General features: G+C 45.5%; 1 protein-coding gene across 3 annotated transcripts in view; it reads left to right on the forward strand.

Annotated features, from left to right (window-relative positions):
* PNPLA6 (patatin like domain 6, lysophospholipase) overlaps positions 1-15,731 on the forward strand; it is a 259,016-nt gene that overhangs the window by 132,855 nt on the left and 110,430 nt on the right. For all 3 annotated transcript variants that reach the window (XM_085654362.1, XM_085654361.1, XM_085654363.1), the window contains exon 18: positions 5,356-5,487. In XM_085654362.1, coding sequence (XP_085510488.1) covers positions 5,356-5,487 — 132 coding nt within the window. The remainder of the gene's footprint in view (positions 1-5,355; positions 5,488-15,731) is intronic.

A 15,731-nucleotide genomic window follows, 5' to 3' on the forward strand; every position in this document is an offset into this window, starting at 1 on the left:
CCATTTTATTGCCAATGCCTCTGTCGATTACACTATCACGATCCTACCTATGCCTATGTCATTTCCCAATGTACCCCAGAATCAGTCTCTCCATATTGCCAGCATCAACGTTGGGGTGGTTGTCACGATCCTGATAATACGTATGTCCAATCGCTATGCACTCCTGACCTAGGATTGTTCCCCTGTTGTTGCCCTTGCAGAATGTACAGGCTGTTTCCAATCCACCATGTTGGCCTTGATTAGTTATGTCATTATCTGCTATTGATACTTCTATAGGCGTGACGAGAGTGAATAACTTGAAATTACTCTCTTTCAATGTCAAGGGCCTGAACCAGCCAGTCAAGCGCCAAAAGATTCTAGAATATTTACGTAGGCAAAAGGGTGACATTGTGATGCTGCAGGAAACTAAGCTTGAGGCCTCACAATTTCATACCCTTAGGAATAAATTCTTTGTTGAGGTCGCAGGGTCGGAGGCGATAGGGAAGAAAAATGGGGTCCTGACATTGATCGCGAAAAAGTCTAACGTGGATTTACTCTCCTTTGAGTCGGACTCAAAAGGGCGGTGGGTTACGACCAAGCTGTCGAAAGACGACACTGAATTTTATGTGACAAATGTTTATGCCCCTAATACCTGTGATCTAACGTTCTGGTCTGATCTGGCTAAACAACTAGAGAATATCCCGGATTCAGCCATTCACATTATGGCAGGGGACTTTAATCTCCCATTTGACCCGGTGTTGGACAGGGACTCTAGATGCTCCTTTCGTAGTAATAAATCTCATAAGGCCTTCACTAATCTGTGCACTCGATTCCAACTGGTAGATACATGGAGGTTACAGAACCCTGATGGAAGGGATTATACCTTTTACTCTCCACCACACGACTCATTCTCCAGGATAGATTATTTATTTATAACAAAGAATGGCATTCCCAGAATGGAGGAAACATCTATAGAGCCAAAGGTCTTATCCGACCACTCATGTATCTCCTTGTCCATTTCCAATGTTAAATCTTCTGTCAGACAATCAATCTGGAGGTTTAATGAGGAGGTCCTTGATAAAGAACAATATAGGGTGGAGATAGAGACCGCGATTGGTGACTACCTAGAGCATAATGGTAGGGGGGACACTTCGGATCTGATTCGGTGGGAGGCGCTAAAGAGTACAATAAGGGGAGTAGTTATTAAAATAAAATCTGTTATCAATAAGGAACACAATAAAGCTCTGGAGGTCTTGGAAAGGGAAATTGCAGCATTGGAAAAGAAGCACCTGTCAGATAGGAAAGAGGACACATTGAATAAACTAGCTAATAAAAAGTATGAATATAACAAAATAGTCAGTGAGAGAGCAGGGACTTGGTTGACTAAGAGGAAACAATTCAAACTCTGTGCGTCAAACAAGGCAGGGAAAAGCCTCGCGGCATACCTCAAGTTTAAAGTCCAAAAGAATACGATAATTTCCATCAAAGACCAAGGGGGTGCGGCACACTCTGACCCAGTGGAGATAGCGGAAGTATTCAAGCAATTTTATGAGCAACTTTATGCCAAGAACAAGGAGGTAGTTGATTCCAAAATAGAAGGTTACTTGGAGGACTGCAAACTCCCATCCCTGTCCAATGTAGATCGTGATGGCCTTAACGAACCCATTACTCTTCAGGAAGTAGAGAAAGTCATTAAAGCGCTAAAATGCGGTAAGGCACCCGGTCCAGATGGGTTCACCGCTAGATTTTACAAGAGTTTTTCCGCACTTCTATCACAACCACTTCTACATCTATTCCAAGAAATCAGTGAGGTGGGGGAGGTGAGGGGAACGTTATCGGAAGCCATCATTGCAGTACTACCGAAAGAAGGGAAAGATCCGGCGCTGCCAAAGAATTATAGGCCTATCTCCCTCATTAATCTCGACTGTAAACTTCTAGCCATGATTTTGGCCAATCGGCTTCAAAAGGTCCTACCCAAATTGATACACGCCTCACAGGCGGGATTTTTAAAGCATAGATTGTCAAGCGACAATACCAGAATATTGGCGCATGTCCTCGAAAGGGCAAGACTGTTACCTACACCCACGGTTGCTATCACGCTTGACGCAGAGAAGGCGTTCGATAGGGTGGATTGGAACTATCTGCAGGCAGTCCTAAATAAATTCAACCTGGGTCAAACTTTTACAAAGATGGTGATGTCTTTGTACTCTTGTCCCTCGGCGAGAGTTAGGGCTGGCGGATCATTTTCCTCCTCGTTTAATTTACACCAAGGCACCAGACAGGGTTGTCCTCTCTCACCATCACTGTTCCTATTGGCCATTGAACCCTTTCTCTATCGATTGAGAAATAACGATGGTATTGCTGGCATCCCATTTGAAGAATGTACAATAAAGTTGACGGCATATGCGGATGATGTCTTAATAGTTTCGGAAAGGGCGGAAGAGGCTATACCGGCTCTTCTTTCTACCATTGACGATTTCTCCAAGGTATCAGGATACAAGCTAAATAAAGATAAAACAGAGGTGAAATTGTTGAATAATTTTGGTAATAAGGAGATCATGGGGGACTCAGGATTGACGTGGCAGCCAGGCTGCTTTAAATACTTGGGACTGGAATTTGAGAAAGATCTAGTCACAACGTTAGGGGTGAACGAAACCTTGATTCTGAAGAAAATTTCTAAATTATTGGAAGGATGGTCTCCAAAATTCCTTTCATGGTGGGGTAGGGTGGAAACCCTAAAAATGATGGTGACACCACTGGTAAATTATCTGGCGTCCATGTTACCAATGACGTTCTCGGAAGCCTTCTTGACAAAGGTGGATGGGTTGTTTGGGGGGTTCCTGTGGCAGGGGAAGAAACCCAGGATATCTATGAAGAAGCTACAGCTATCAAAAGAGAAGGGCGGCCTGGGTCTTCCTAGCTTTAGGAATTACCAGACAGCATTTCTGTGTAAACAGGGGGCGCAGTGGTTGTGTCGAGACACGGAATATACCCCCCTGTGGATTGAGATTGAAAAATCTCTGGCTGGTGATGCCCCCCTAACAGCATTTCTTTCAATGGATCTGGCCCATCTGCCCCATTCCAAGTATATACTACTGAATACGAGAAGAGCGCTTCTGAGACTAGATCAGACCCATAAAACAGGTTTGTTATGGAGGAAGTCTACTATGGGATCGTTATGGCATAATCCGTTGTTTAAAATGGAAGGGAGGCCTTTGCAGTGGGAAGAATGGTCTAGGAAAGGCATTAATCTGGTTAAGGACTTATTTGAGGAAAAACAACCACTACCGTTCTCCTCGCTCCAGGCTAGCCATAACCTGTCACCAATGGATTTTTATGACTTTTTGAAACTTAAGGTTGTTTTGTCTAATCGCTCTCTTAACCCTAGTGACCCTTGGCTTCTGACCCAGGTTCCACGACTCTTGAGGTCAGGTCACTTTGTCTCTAAAATCTATAAATTACTCCTTCCCATCCCAAGGAAGGCATACAAGAAGAATGAATCCAGGTGGGAATCTGAGCCTAACTCTACTGGTTTGGTATTTGATTGGGACTTGATCCATAATACTGCTCTGACGAATAAGATTTCCCCGATTCTGGCCCAAACCAAATACATGCTCCTTAACAGGACATATTGGACGCCCGAAAAACTCCATCGACTGCATCTGAGGGACAGCCCCCTATGTTGGAATTGTAATATAGCGGTTGGTGACTTGGCTCATATGCTTTTTGGGTGTTCTGCACTAGGTCTGTTTTGGGGGAAAGTGTTCGACTGCATAGACCATACTTTTAAGATCAAATCCAAGAGGGAGTTTGTATATGTTCTGTTGGGGGTGCTAGATAACAACCTTCCTAATAACAATGATCGTCAGTTGTTAGATATCATGCTTACTCTAGCATGCAAAGTGGTGTTATGTAAATGGAAGAGCGCCTCTGAGGTCTCATTCAGGGTGTGGCAGGATTGGCTTTCGTTCCTAAGAGGGGCTGATAACCCAGCGCTACACTCCTCCCCGTGGCGCGCTCCCAATAGGAGGCTCTGGAAATCCCTGGACAGCTCATCGTTCTCGTTTGACCCGCCCTGAGGGGAAGGGAAGAGTTATGCCTTTTGGATCATAGAGTACAGGGTGTGGCAGCTGCTGTAGTAAACGTATGATATAAGGCATGGGCTGATATGATGCTCATTCACCATAATGCAAGCGGAGTATTTGGTGCGGGTTGGAATTCGTGACGTCCTTCAATTACTTATTTATCTTGTTTCATTTCATTTCTTTCACTTTCACTTAGGTGTTTTATTTAATTCATTTAATTCAGCTAATTCATGTGGTTAATTTATGTAATTCATCTCATCTAACTCGTATACTTCATTCAATTCATCTAGCCCCAGTTTCAGTATTTCCAAATTCAGTTTCATTACTAGTCTCACTATAGGATTGCTCATGTTATTCGGTTGCAAGGTCAGAACTATAGTCCTGATGAGAATTTATGTACAGTTTTTATTGCTATGTACTCAGGACTATGAATCCATGTTAGTCTGTGAAGGGGCGAGTCCCCTAGCGATTAGCCAGTTCGATTCGTCAGTGCTCAGGGGCTCTGGATTACATATGTCATTATTGTCATTTATAATTCTTTATTGTCATTATTGTCTTTTATTGTATGTCTTTGATTTCTTTCTCAATAAAAAAGATTTGAAATTAAAAAAAAAAAAAAAATAAATGCACTTTGCTATCTAAATACACCACTGCATGCGGTCAGCTTCCCGCAAGCAAAACAACTACTCTTAAGTGTGTGGACACATGACTGTGAAAGCATCACTCTGATAAGCAATAACCTCCTTCTCATGCCCTTCCCAAGAATTAAAATCAGGATTAATAATATCCCAATCATTAAAAAAGCAGACCGCTGAAAGTTGCTGCCCAGTCCTTTTGTGAGTTATCCTCAAGAGAGAAGCTGCTCAGTGGATCCTTTGGGGCTGGAGTGGTTGGAGTGGTTGAACCATGGGCATGTTGTCTCTCTGCTATGAATGTCCTGACTTCAGGAATCACATCAGCACTTCTTCCGGAAGACAACAGCTCTGTACACCAGCAGTGTTGTATTGCTCTTGATTCTTCTCGAAGGTGTCGTTTTTGAAGTAAGTTGAAAGCTGTTCACTTTGAATAGTGCGTAGTACTTTACATTTTAATGGCCGTTTTCCCTTCTTTTTACACCTACACAAATTCCTGCAAGCATGTTTTGTATGCACTGTACTTTTGACTTCGCTTGAGTTACAAATTTGAAGGGGGCTTATAGCCTTATCAATTGTTACATCCCCTGTCTCGCACCACTGATGAGATACTTTTAATGCTCTGCTAGAAATTAGCTATTGTCTTGTTCCCTTGGCAGGATCATGAGGGTGCAGCCAAGTGTTGTGCTGAGTGCAGCCCACACTGTAGCCAAAAGAATGTCCCCATTTGTACGTCAGATGGATTTTGCCATTGACTGGATGGCGGTTGAGGCGGGACGGGCTTTGTACAGGTAAGAAATGGCATTTTATGACCGTGGTTGTGTGGTCTGTTCGATAAAGAGCATTTTGCAGGAGAAAGATTGCTCAGTTTTGGATTTGGCCAGATACTAGCTAATAAAGCAGGTTTATAGCATCTAGATTGGTACAATTGTGCTGAGAGAGACCTTTAACCGTAAATCTGTAAACTGATTGGACCATTGTTACAAGATGTCTTCTGTTTGTACCCATGTCATGTTAACTTCTAAGAGTGGTAATAATAACTAGTCGAAATTTTGAGTTGTTGCAATAGGGCATTGAGCCAAGTACCTCTGTGGGTCATTAAAAAAATGCCCCTTGCAGGATCTGGTATTTGCTCTTGTAGTGGAGGCGAAGAAGACCTAATTCACATATTTATTCTGTAAATGCTATAGCATCCATAGAACAAGGACCCTCATCCGAATGCTAAAAAAAGATGGCTCTCAGAACATGGGGAGAACTTATAGCTAGTCTGCTTATTTCTCATGTGTCAATCACTCTATGTACATTGATCTTTTGCTTAATGGAGCCACTAGACCTACAGAGAAAGTTTCCAGATTTCTTAGGGACACTTTGCTCAAGATTCTGAAGCGAGGGTGATGATGATATTGGTCCAAAGCAAAAGTCTTCATAGTTAACTACTCTGTGTTGGGTGTGTTGGTCATTTCTTTTTATGTTTGTGCTATGCACTACTTCCTCGCCGTTTGAAGCAATACTGATTTATATGATGAGGCTAATCTTCGGTAATGGAAGATAAGTTTCTCTCTATGCAACTATTTGATGGCAAGGTGGCCAACGTGGTTTTTAACCAAATGTAAAAAAAAATATATATATATGTATGTATGTATGTATTCCCACAAGAGAAACTGTAGCTTTTGAGAATTCCACCTTTTAATCGATTATTAGAATTTTTAATTTGGTGCTTTGTAATGTATCCTCATCTACAAATCTATTTTTGACTTCGTGTTCAACAGCAGTGATGTGTCTGTATCCCTCAAAGTATGTACTAGAATATACTAGATATTTCACTGAAGTATCACGTTTAGGGATCAGTACCATGCTCACACCCATTCATGAATGCCTCCACCTCTTCCGTAACATTTCCAGATTCTTGGTAACACGCAAGTGTCCTCCCATTGCTGATTAAACCCTCCGTGGACCCTTCAGTGCTCACCAACTGCAGACTTGGAGAAAACCATCAGCAATTACCTCACCGAATACCTCGTCGACCACCAACTACTCCACAGTACTCAGTTTGGTTTCATACCCAATCACAGCACAAAAACTGCCCTCATAGCCGTCACAGTTGACATCCGCATGACTCTGGACGGAGAAGACCTTGCAGTCCTCATCCTCCTGGATCTCTGCAGCATTTGACACAGTCTCCCACCCCACCCTCACCCAACACCGACACAATATCAGAATCCAAGGGCATTTACTCAGATAAATTTGCTACTTTCTGACTGGAAGGACCCAGTCAGTCAGCCTGACTCCAAACACCTTGGACACCTGTAACCTCATCTGCAGAGTTATGCAAGGATTCTCCCTGAGCACAACCCTCTAGCTAGCATCATCCATTCGCATGACATCAACATGCTCTCCTACGCTGGCGACACACGACTCATTTCTCCCTAACGGACAGGACGCCCAGTAGCCGGATCAGGTTCAATAACTGAAATCACCCACTGAATGAATCCACTATGTGACGCTGAACACTGACAAGACCAAAATCGTGATCTTCGGGAATAGCATTTCACTGTGGGACTCCACCTGGTGGCCAACACTGCTAGTACCGTTACCCACTGCCACCACCCACACCAAGAACCTTGGTATTGTCGTCGAAAGCAAAATCAATATAACTAAGTCAGCACTGTCACTTTCTCATGCTTCAATACGCTGAAGAAGGTTTTCAAATGGCTCCCAATCAGCATCTGGAAAAACGCCACTCACATCCACGTCTCTGCACTACGGGAACACCTCTATGCCAGAGATCAACAAAAAACTCTCCAGAAGGCTGCAGACCAAGTAGAACTCAGCAGCCAGAATCGCACCCAACCACCCATGCCACACTGAAATCACACAACACCTATGGAGATTCATAGGCTCGCCATAGATAAATGAGCACAATTAAAACTCTGCACCTGCATTTTCGAGGCACTACATAACACTGGCCCAGCATACCTCAACAATCACATTTGCTTTCACAAGCCTTCTAGACATATCCGCTCATTCGGACTCCTACTTGCACACATCCCATGCATACTGAACAGGAAACCAGATCCGGTGGTCAAGCCACCTTCGACATCACTTCTAAAGCGGGGAACGACCTGCCGCTCCCTACACATAGGAGCCTTCTCCTTACTTCTTGATTCTGCAACAAGCATAATACATGGCTGTTAGACCTGGCACCATTGGCGTGGGTCTCCCTTCCATTTTTTGCTGTTGCCTCCTGTATTTTTGCTATGTATTTGCTGGTCTAGATGCTTTGGGCACTTTGCCACTGCTGTTCAGTGCCAAAGTGCAAGTGCTCCCTGTGTAAATTATTGTTATGGATTAGTGACTCCATGATTGGATATTTGATTTATTTACTTGGCAGACCCTAGTACAGTGCACCATGTGTGCTCAGGGCCTGTAGATCAAATGCTGCTGGTGGGCTTGCAGCACTGATTGTGCCACCCACAGAAGCGGCCTGTAAAATGTGACTCAGGCCTGCCATTGCAGAGCCTGTGTGCAGTGTGGGACTGCCATGTCGACTTGGCAAGTACACACATTTGCCAGGTCCTAAACCTTCCCTTTTCTGCATGTTAGTCACCCCTAAGGGAGGCCCAAGGTACCCCTGTGGGCAGGGTGCATTTTATGTGAAAGGTAGGACATGCCCTGATGTGTGTGGCATGTACTGATAGTGAAATACTGCCAATTGCATTTTTCGCTATTGCAAGGCTATCTGTCCCCATAGCCCAGAATGGGCAGTTCGTTTATAACATCTTATAAACATAACTGGCCCTAGGAACAAGATAGGAAAATAAAGTTTAGTATGCCTGAACTCAGAATGTTAAAGCGTATCTTTTAGTGAGGGTGATTTTTATATTCTCTGTTTGAAAATACCACTTTTAGAAAGTGGGTATTTTCTTGCCTAACCATCCAGTATGCCTCTGCTAGGTTTATATATTGCATGTCTGGCTTGTGAGTGACAGGAGCTGGGAGAGAGCAGCGGCTCCGGCAGTCTGATGAGTCAGGGCTGGGCTGAATGGGACCTGGGTTAAATTTAGAGTAGGGCGAGGAGAGTTCCTTTCACCCGCCTGGGTCAGGTCTGCTTTCAACAATGATGTCTCCACCTCCTGCCAGGAAGCTGCACCAGTGAAGACAGAACTGGTTTTGGCTGGGTACAGACACACTCTGCCTTCAGAGAACAAACAATTTTGGTGTATAAAAAGAGGGGACCCAAACCCCAGAACTTTAGATCACTTCTGGGAATCAAGAGGAACCTTAGCCAAGGAGAAGAGCCGTAGAAGCTGAGGAGGAACACTGCCCCTGTGCTGTTTGCTGTCTGGGGTTGGCCTGCAGTGGCTGCTTGCTGCCAAGGAACGGAGAAGAAGGACTTTGCTGTTTGCTTTGTCACCTGCTTGAAGAAAAGATCTCCAAGGGCTTGAAACTGAGCTTGCCTCCTGTTCTAAAGTCTCAGGGACACGAAGACTTCACCACCAGCTCCCCTGAATTTCCTTGCTGGGAATTCTAACCTGCAAAGAGGTGCCTGCTGCTGTTTTGGACCTCTAGAGACTGTTTGTCGTTGGGAGCTGGAAGATCGACGCAACAAGAAGCAGCGTGTCGCATCCGCACTGATTCCCGGCGCATCACCGAGTCACGGGGAAGAAGCATGCCTCATCCGCACTTGGTTCCGACGCCTCGCCGAGCAACCAGGAAAAAGTGCGCCGCATCCACACCGGGTCCCGACGCATCGCCGAGATGACCGTCGCAGCACCTGCCGTGCGGCTGCATACGTGCACGCATCGTACCGGACCGTTGCATCGCATCGAGCTGCCATTTTGTCGCATCGCACCGGATCATCGCATCGCATCAAGGCGCCATCTTGTTGCATCGTAACCGGAACGCAGTAAGACATCGACGCATCCCCTACTCTCCGGTAAGGAACCGACGCATCACCTACCCTGCTCGGCAGTAAGGAACCGACGCATCACCTCCCCGAAGCAAGGAACTGACGCATCACCTTCCCTGCGACCATTTTGTTGGTTTTGCATGACGCATCTATGGTACTTTGTTGGAAAAGTGTCGCATTTACAACTTGCATTGAACTGAACTATTTTTACCATTTGAAAGTCTTATTTTTAATACTGTATTGTGGATTGTTTGTCGTTTGGTCTTGTTTAGATAAAGATTACTTATTTTTCTAAACTGATGTGATGTCCATATGTAGTGTTTTCACTGTGTTACTGTATGTGTTCACAAATGCTTTACACACTACCTCAGGGATAAGCCTGTCTGCTCATGCCAAGCTACCAAGGGGGTGAGCAGGGGTTATTTAAGGAGTGTATTCCCCTTACCCTGACTGACTAGAAGCAAGGGCCCCTGTTTGGACAAAGGTACCTACCTCTGCCAACTAGAGACGCCCATTTCTAACAATGGCTTTTCAAGTAGTCCCACTAGACCCTGCATTTGGCTAGACTCACACATGCACAGCTCTAGGACCCCCTCCTGGGTGATAGTGCGCTCAACATATATGTATAACATAAATTATAACAATAACATCAGTTCTGCTTGTAAAGGCATTATATTTCCCCTTTGCTGTACAATCTCTCACTGAGAAGTTTTTCCACTTTGATATTTATTGGTTGCTTAATTGCTTTGGATTGTTTGAGAGTTGGAAAGTAGAGAGGAGAGGGTTGACTGGGGTGTCGCACAAGAGAAAAGAAAAATTGAGCTAGGAAAAGAGCACTCCAGCTATTCAAAGTTCAGAAAATTTCTTTCAGAGGCTCAAAATGTAAAGGTGAAACAATTAGTTTTCAGATGTTGGGAGAGGGAAGGGACTTCACTGGAGTTTTCCTCTGTGCGCCACAGAGCGAGAGCGAATTATGGAGGAATGCACTTGCACTTGGAAACTTTAGACAGCATGTCACTACTTGTTGAATCTGGGGAGCAGGAAGTGGAAAGATCCTATGTTTGCTGAATGTATGTGCTGATACTCAAACAGGTGGGTGTACTCCTGGCTGGGTGTGTCCTTGTTATGGTGGTGGGCTTGTCTTGAATGTGAAATGCTATGGATTTGGAACTAGTCAAGGTGTTTGAGAACCGAAAAGCATTCTTGCAAGGTTTGAGGTGGATATCTGTAAAGAGAAAAGGCAGACAAGAGAGAGCTGCTGATGGATTGTGGAATGGTGCTTGTATATTTAGCCATAGTCTAACGATAATGGTAAGTTTTGAAGAGTATGTGTATTTGTGTTTGGAAAGGCAACTTCAGGGGAAGTGTACACCTGAATCCATACGTCTGTCTTTGTTTTCCTAGTTTTTGCTAAGTAGAGTCCTTGTTGCTTTCTGCAATCTTTAGTATATTGGCTTTAAAGGGGAGAAGAGCTGGCAAACAGGATAGCTTCAGATAGTCTGTCCCTGTTTGCCAGGTAGATCAGCTGAATCATAGATGCACACTGGGTTATTCCTCCCATTTCATTTGTGGAATAGCAATCCAATGCACTGAAGGAGATCACTATGAAGGTAATGGGAAAGAGTCTGGCTCCCTAGCCTAACATCCCTCTATTATATTTATAGATAGTAGTTAAACTGCTGCTAGGACCAAGAGAGTGCCATGCCATACTCCATTGCTGTCCCATGCGGCTGACTAGGATTCAGTCCTGTTTCAAAGTTTGAAGCAATGTCATGCCTTAAATATATACAGATCCTCAGCTACATTGTTAAAAAGGCTGCATGTCAAAATATCAGGGTCACAAATATCGACCAATAAAAATATTGACTCCAGAATGTCGATAACAACTGCATCGGCAAGATAATTGTTTACAGGTAATTACGGAATTACTATTCCTAACTCCACATCCACTTACCTTGATGTCTCTCACTGCTCAGTAAAGGGTTGAGAAAAATCTACCTTCTCATCCCCGTACGCGTTTATTGAATTTATTTTAGCATTGCTGTCTGTTCAGACCGCTCTGGGAAAAGATGCCCAGGTATCCTGCAATGTTTCACTGAGTCTAGTATACTTCAAGAATTGCCCTTTTTGCTCTTTAAAATCTTCCTGGGTCTCCTAAAATGTTGCTATTTTGCTAACGGAGAAAAGATCCACTGTTTTCCTACATCCTCCTATTATCTCTTTAGTGACAGTCATGTGCGGGTTTTTTGAAGGAGGGTAAGCCCCAGAGGGGTAGTTCTTCTGCAAATGGCATTTTCTTAAAAAAGCATTTGATTACTCATTTCCGCACCCTCAATGAAGAGGCATCCCTTGGCCGACTTTCCTGTCATTAAAATTAACTATTCAATTTCTTGTGCTCATAGTAACCACCAGTAGTCTGTTTTCAAAATGTGAACTGTCTACAAAGCATTCTACTGCAAACTGCAGTTGTGCTACGATATGCTATGCTTCAGAGTCGAGTATTACCACCCCTGTCTCATAATGCTGCCATAGGACTTTTAGAGATACAAAAAAGTGAATAATTAATTCATCTCAGCCACTGGTAATTACTCGGGCTGCATCTCAGTCCATGATTTCTTTGCCTGCCATACGATCATACATTGGCCTAAACCATATGGAAATTAGTCTGCTCCAATAGGAACAGTCCACCCCAAACTGCCAATCAAGGTCCTTTATGAACACAAGTAACCCAAGACTGTTTTCAGCCTAGATGGGCCTCTTCAGTAGGGTACAGCTTGGTTCCATTGGCACAATGAACACGGAACACAAGTCTGAGCAAACCCTTGGCTACTTGGGGCATCGCACTGAGAAATACAAAAAAGTGATGGGTTGAATACTCGATGAAATTATAGGCACTGGTACTTACTCGGGCCATAGGCCTTTTAAGCACACTCTGCAATGTTTTTTATCCCAGTTCTTTATACATATTTGGAGGGAAAAGGCATATAAATCCTTCTAGAGGATGTAGGCAGACATCAAGTTAACATTCCCAATTTTACCTGGTCAATTTGTCCTACAGCTGACTGTGGGTGCATAATCCAGAACACTACTGAATGATTTGAACCCTTCTGTGATTCTACCCTTCATATCTTGTATCTGATCAGTTATTGCAGTGGAGATCTGGATACCCAGGTACCTGAACTTGGTTTTTAGCCAAGCTACCCCCAATTGGGGCAGCAAATGTAGTCCGTACTCCAACAGTTCCCATAAGCAAAATGGCATAGATTTGTCTCAAGTGGTTGTTAACCCATATACTCTGCCAAAGTTCTTTAATTTCTTTAGTGGACAGGTACTAGATTCATTGGATCTTGCAAATATAGCGACCTGTTGTTGGCATACATTGGCACCACATCTAGAGTTGTTCCTATTTGTTTGCCACTGTTTGACTTTATGGGGACAGCCCTAATGGTCCTTCTCTTCAGTATTCTGCTTTCTGAAATCACTTCTACTGTCTGAAATGTTGCAGAAGGTGCGGACTATAACAGCTGAACCCAACTAATCAGTTTTGGTCCAAAATTCATGTTCTGTACTATCACAAGCATACATTGACAGATAATAGCATTGAAAGCTTTTCATGTTGCCCAATGGGGCCACTGCATAATCTCCATTTTTTTGCTCTAGTTGGTTCATAAATTGACCTGGTCTTCTTAGCTTTAAAGTTGTGTTTCTGTTGGCAGTAAATCAGCGTTAATATGGGTGGTACTGTATGTTTTTTAATTGTATATTGTATGTGCACATATTGAAATTCTCTGGTAGTCTTTCATAATAGGGGGGTTGCTATGAGCAAGACAAGTGTTCTTCTGGTTGACCTGGCTGAAAGGGCAGATAAACAGGCAAAGTTTACCATCCGTTGTGGGTTGGACATCACCAACTCTCTGGGCAGGACAATTTCAATGTCAGTAGCACTTCGTCTGGATGAGATCGACTGGATTTTCAGAGGATGTCCAGAACACCTTGATGGACATGCCCTTTAATGGCCGTCGCCTTTTTGGGGACAAAGCAGACAACACTCTAGAGCGTTTCAAGGACTCACGGGCTACGACCAAGGCCTTGGGCCTCTCCACCCGCCCTGCGCAGTCTGCTTTTCACCCCTTTCGTGCTTATGGAAGGGGTGCCCCACTACGTTCCGCCCAGAGCCACAGGCCACAGCAAGTTATCCAACCTTCGAATGGCCGGGGAAACAACCGTTGTGGTTCCGAGGGCAAGCGGGCAGGCCAGTCCACCAACCCCCCCCTCTGCAGCAGCCTCCAAGCCTTCCTAGTCTGACATTTCAGGCCCATCAAGCGCCAGTGGGTGGCAGGATTCGCCATCACCTCCCCCACTGGCGCAACATCACGTCGGACAGGTGGGTTTTGCAAATAGTCCGAAGGGGCTACTCCCTCCCCTTTGAGGCTACTCCTCCAGCCATGCCACCACATTACCACCGCATGTCGGAGGATCACCTGGCCTTTCTCTAGCAGGAAGTTACGGCTCTCTTGGCCAAGGGAGACATCGAGCACATTCCTGACCCAGAAGTAGGTCGTGGTTGTTATTCCCACTACTTTCTTGTCCCCAAGAAGTACAAGGGCCTGCGTCCTACCTTGGATCTCAGGAACGTCAACTGCTTCCTCTGGAAGGAGAAGTTCAAGATGTTGACGCTCGCTCAGGTCATGTCTGCCCTCGACCCGGAAGACTGGATGGTAGCGTTGAACTTGCAGGATGCTTATTTTCACATCCCTGTCCTGCCGGCCCACCAGCGTTACCTGCGGTTCACGGTAGGCCACAAGCATTTTCAGTTCACCGTGCTCCCCTTTGACCTCACCAGCGCCCCTAGGGTGTTCACAAAAGTGATGGCGGTGGTCGCAGCTCATCTGCGCAGATCAGGGGTTTCAGACTTCCCCTATCTTGACGACTGGCTGTTGAAGGCGGGGTCACCCCAGGCAGTTGTTTCCCACCTCCAGACTACGGCCAACCTCCTGCATTCGCTGGGATTCTCCATCAATGTGCCAAAGTGACTCCTGATTCCCTCTCAGAAGCTCCTCTTCATCAGTGCGGTTCTGGACACGACGCGGTTTTGGGTCTATCCTCCCGAACAGCGAGTTTGGGATATTCAGGCTATGATTCCGATCTTTCAGCCTCTGTCCCGGGTTTCAGTCAGACTGACCCTGAGGCTGCTGGGCCTCATGGCCTCCTGCATCCTGCTGGTCGATCATGCCAGGTGGCATATGCAGGCTCTGCAGTGGGACCTGAAGTTTCAGTGGGCGCAGCATCAGGGGAATCTGTCCGATGGCGTCCAGATCTCGGAGGGCACTGCACGGAAATTGCAGTGGTGGCTCACGAACCAAGAATGGGTCAAAGGCAGATCCCTCTCCCTTCCCCAACCACAATACACAGTGGTGATGGATGCATCCCTTCTGGGATGGGGCGGCCACATGGGAGAGGTGGAGATCAGAGGCCTCTGGTCTCCGGCAGAGTCCGGGCTCCACATCAACCTTCTGGAGCTTTGGGAGATTCGTCTTGCACTCAAAGCATTCCTTCCCTCTGTCCGGGAAAGAGTAGTGCAGGTGTTCACAGACAACACCACCGCCATGTGGTACTACAACAAACAGTACCGGGTGGGGTCGTGGGCCCTATGTCAGGAGGCCCTCCTCCTCTGGACATGGCTGGAACATCAGGGCATATCCTTGGTGGTTCAACACTTGGCAGGTTCACTGAATGCCAGGGCCGACTAACTCAGCCGCAGGTGCATGATGGATCACAAATGGCGTCTTCACTCGGAAGTTGTGCAAGGTCTCTTTCGACAGTGGGGAGAGCCTTGGTTAAATCTATTTACCACCGAAGAGAACGCGCAATGTCAGCAATTCTGCACCTTGGAATTTCCAAGGCGGCACTCGCTAGGCGACGCTTTTACTCGCGAGTGGAGTTGTGGTCTGTTGTACACCTTTCCGCCTATACCACTTCTGCCCAGAGTGCTGAAGAAGATCAGGCGCGACCGGGCCCAAGTCATTCTTGTGGCTCCGGACTGGGCACGGAGAGTATGGTATCCCGAGCTGCTCAACATGGCCATTGATCCTCCGACTCGTCTGCCTCTTCGGGAGGCTCTTCTGT

This window comes from Triturus cristatus, chromosome 4_1 (assembly GCF_964204655.1).
Source record: "Triturus cristatus chromosome 4_1, aTriCri1.1, whole genome shotgun sequence".
NCBI classification, from domain to species: Eukaryota; Metazoa; Chordata; class Amphibia; order Caudata; family Salamandridae; genus Triturus; species Triturus cristatus.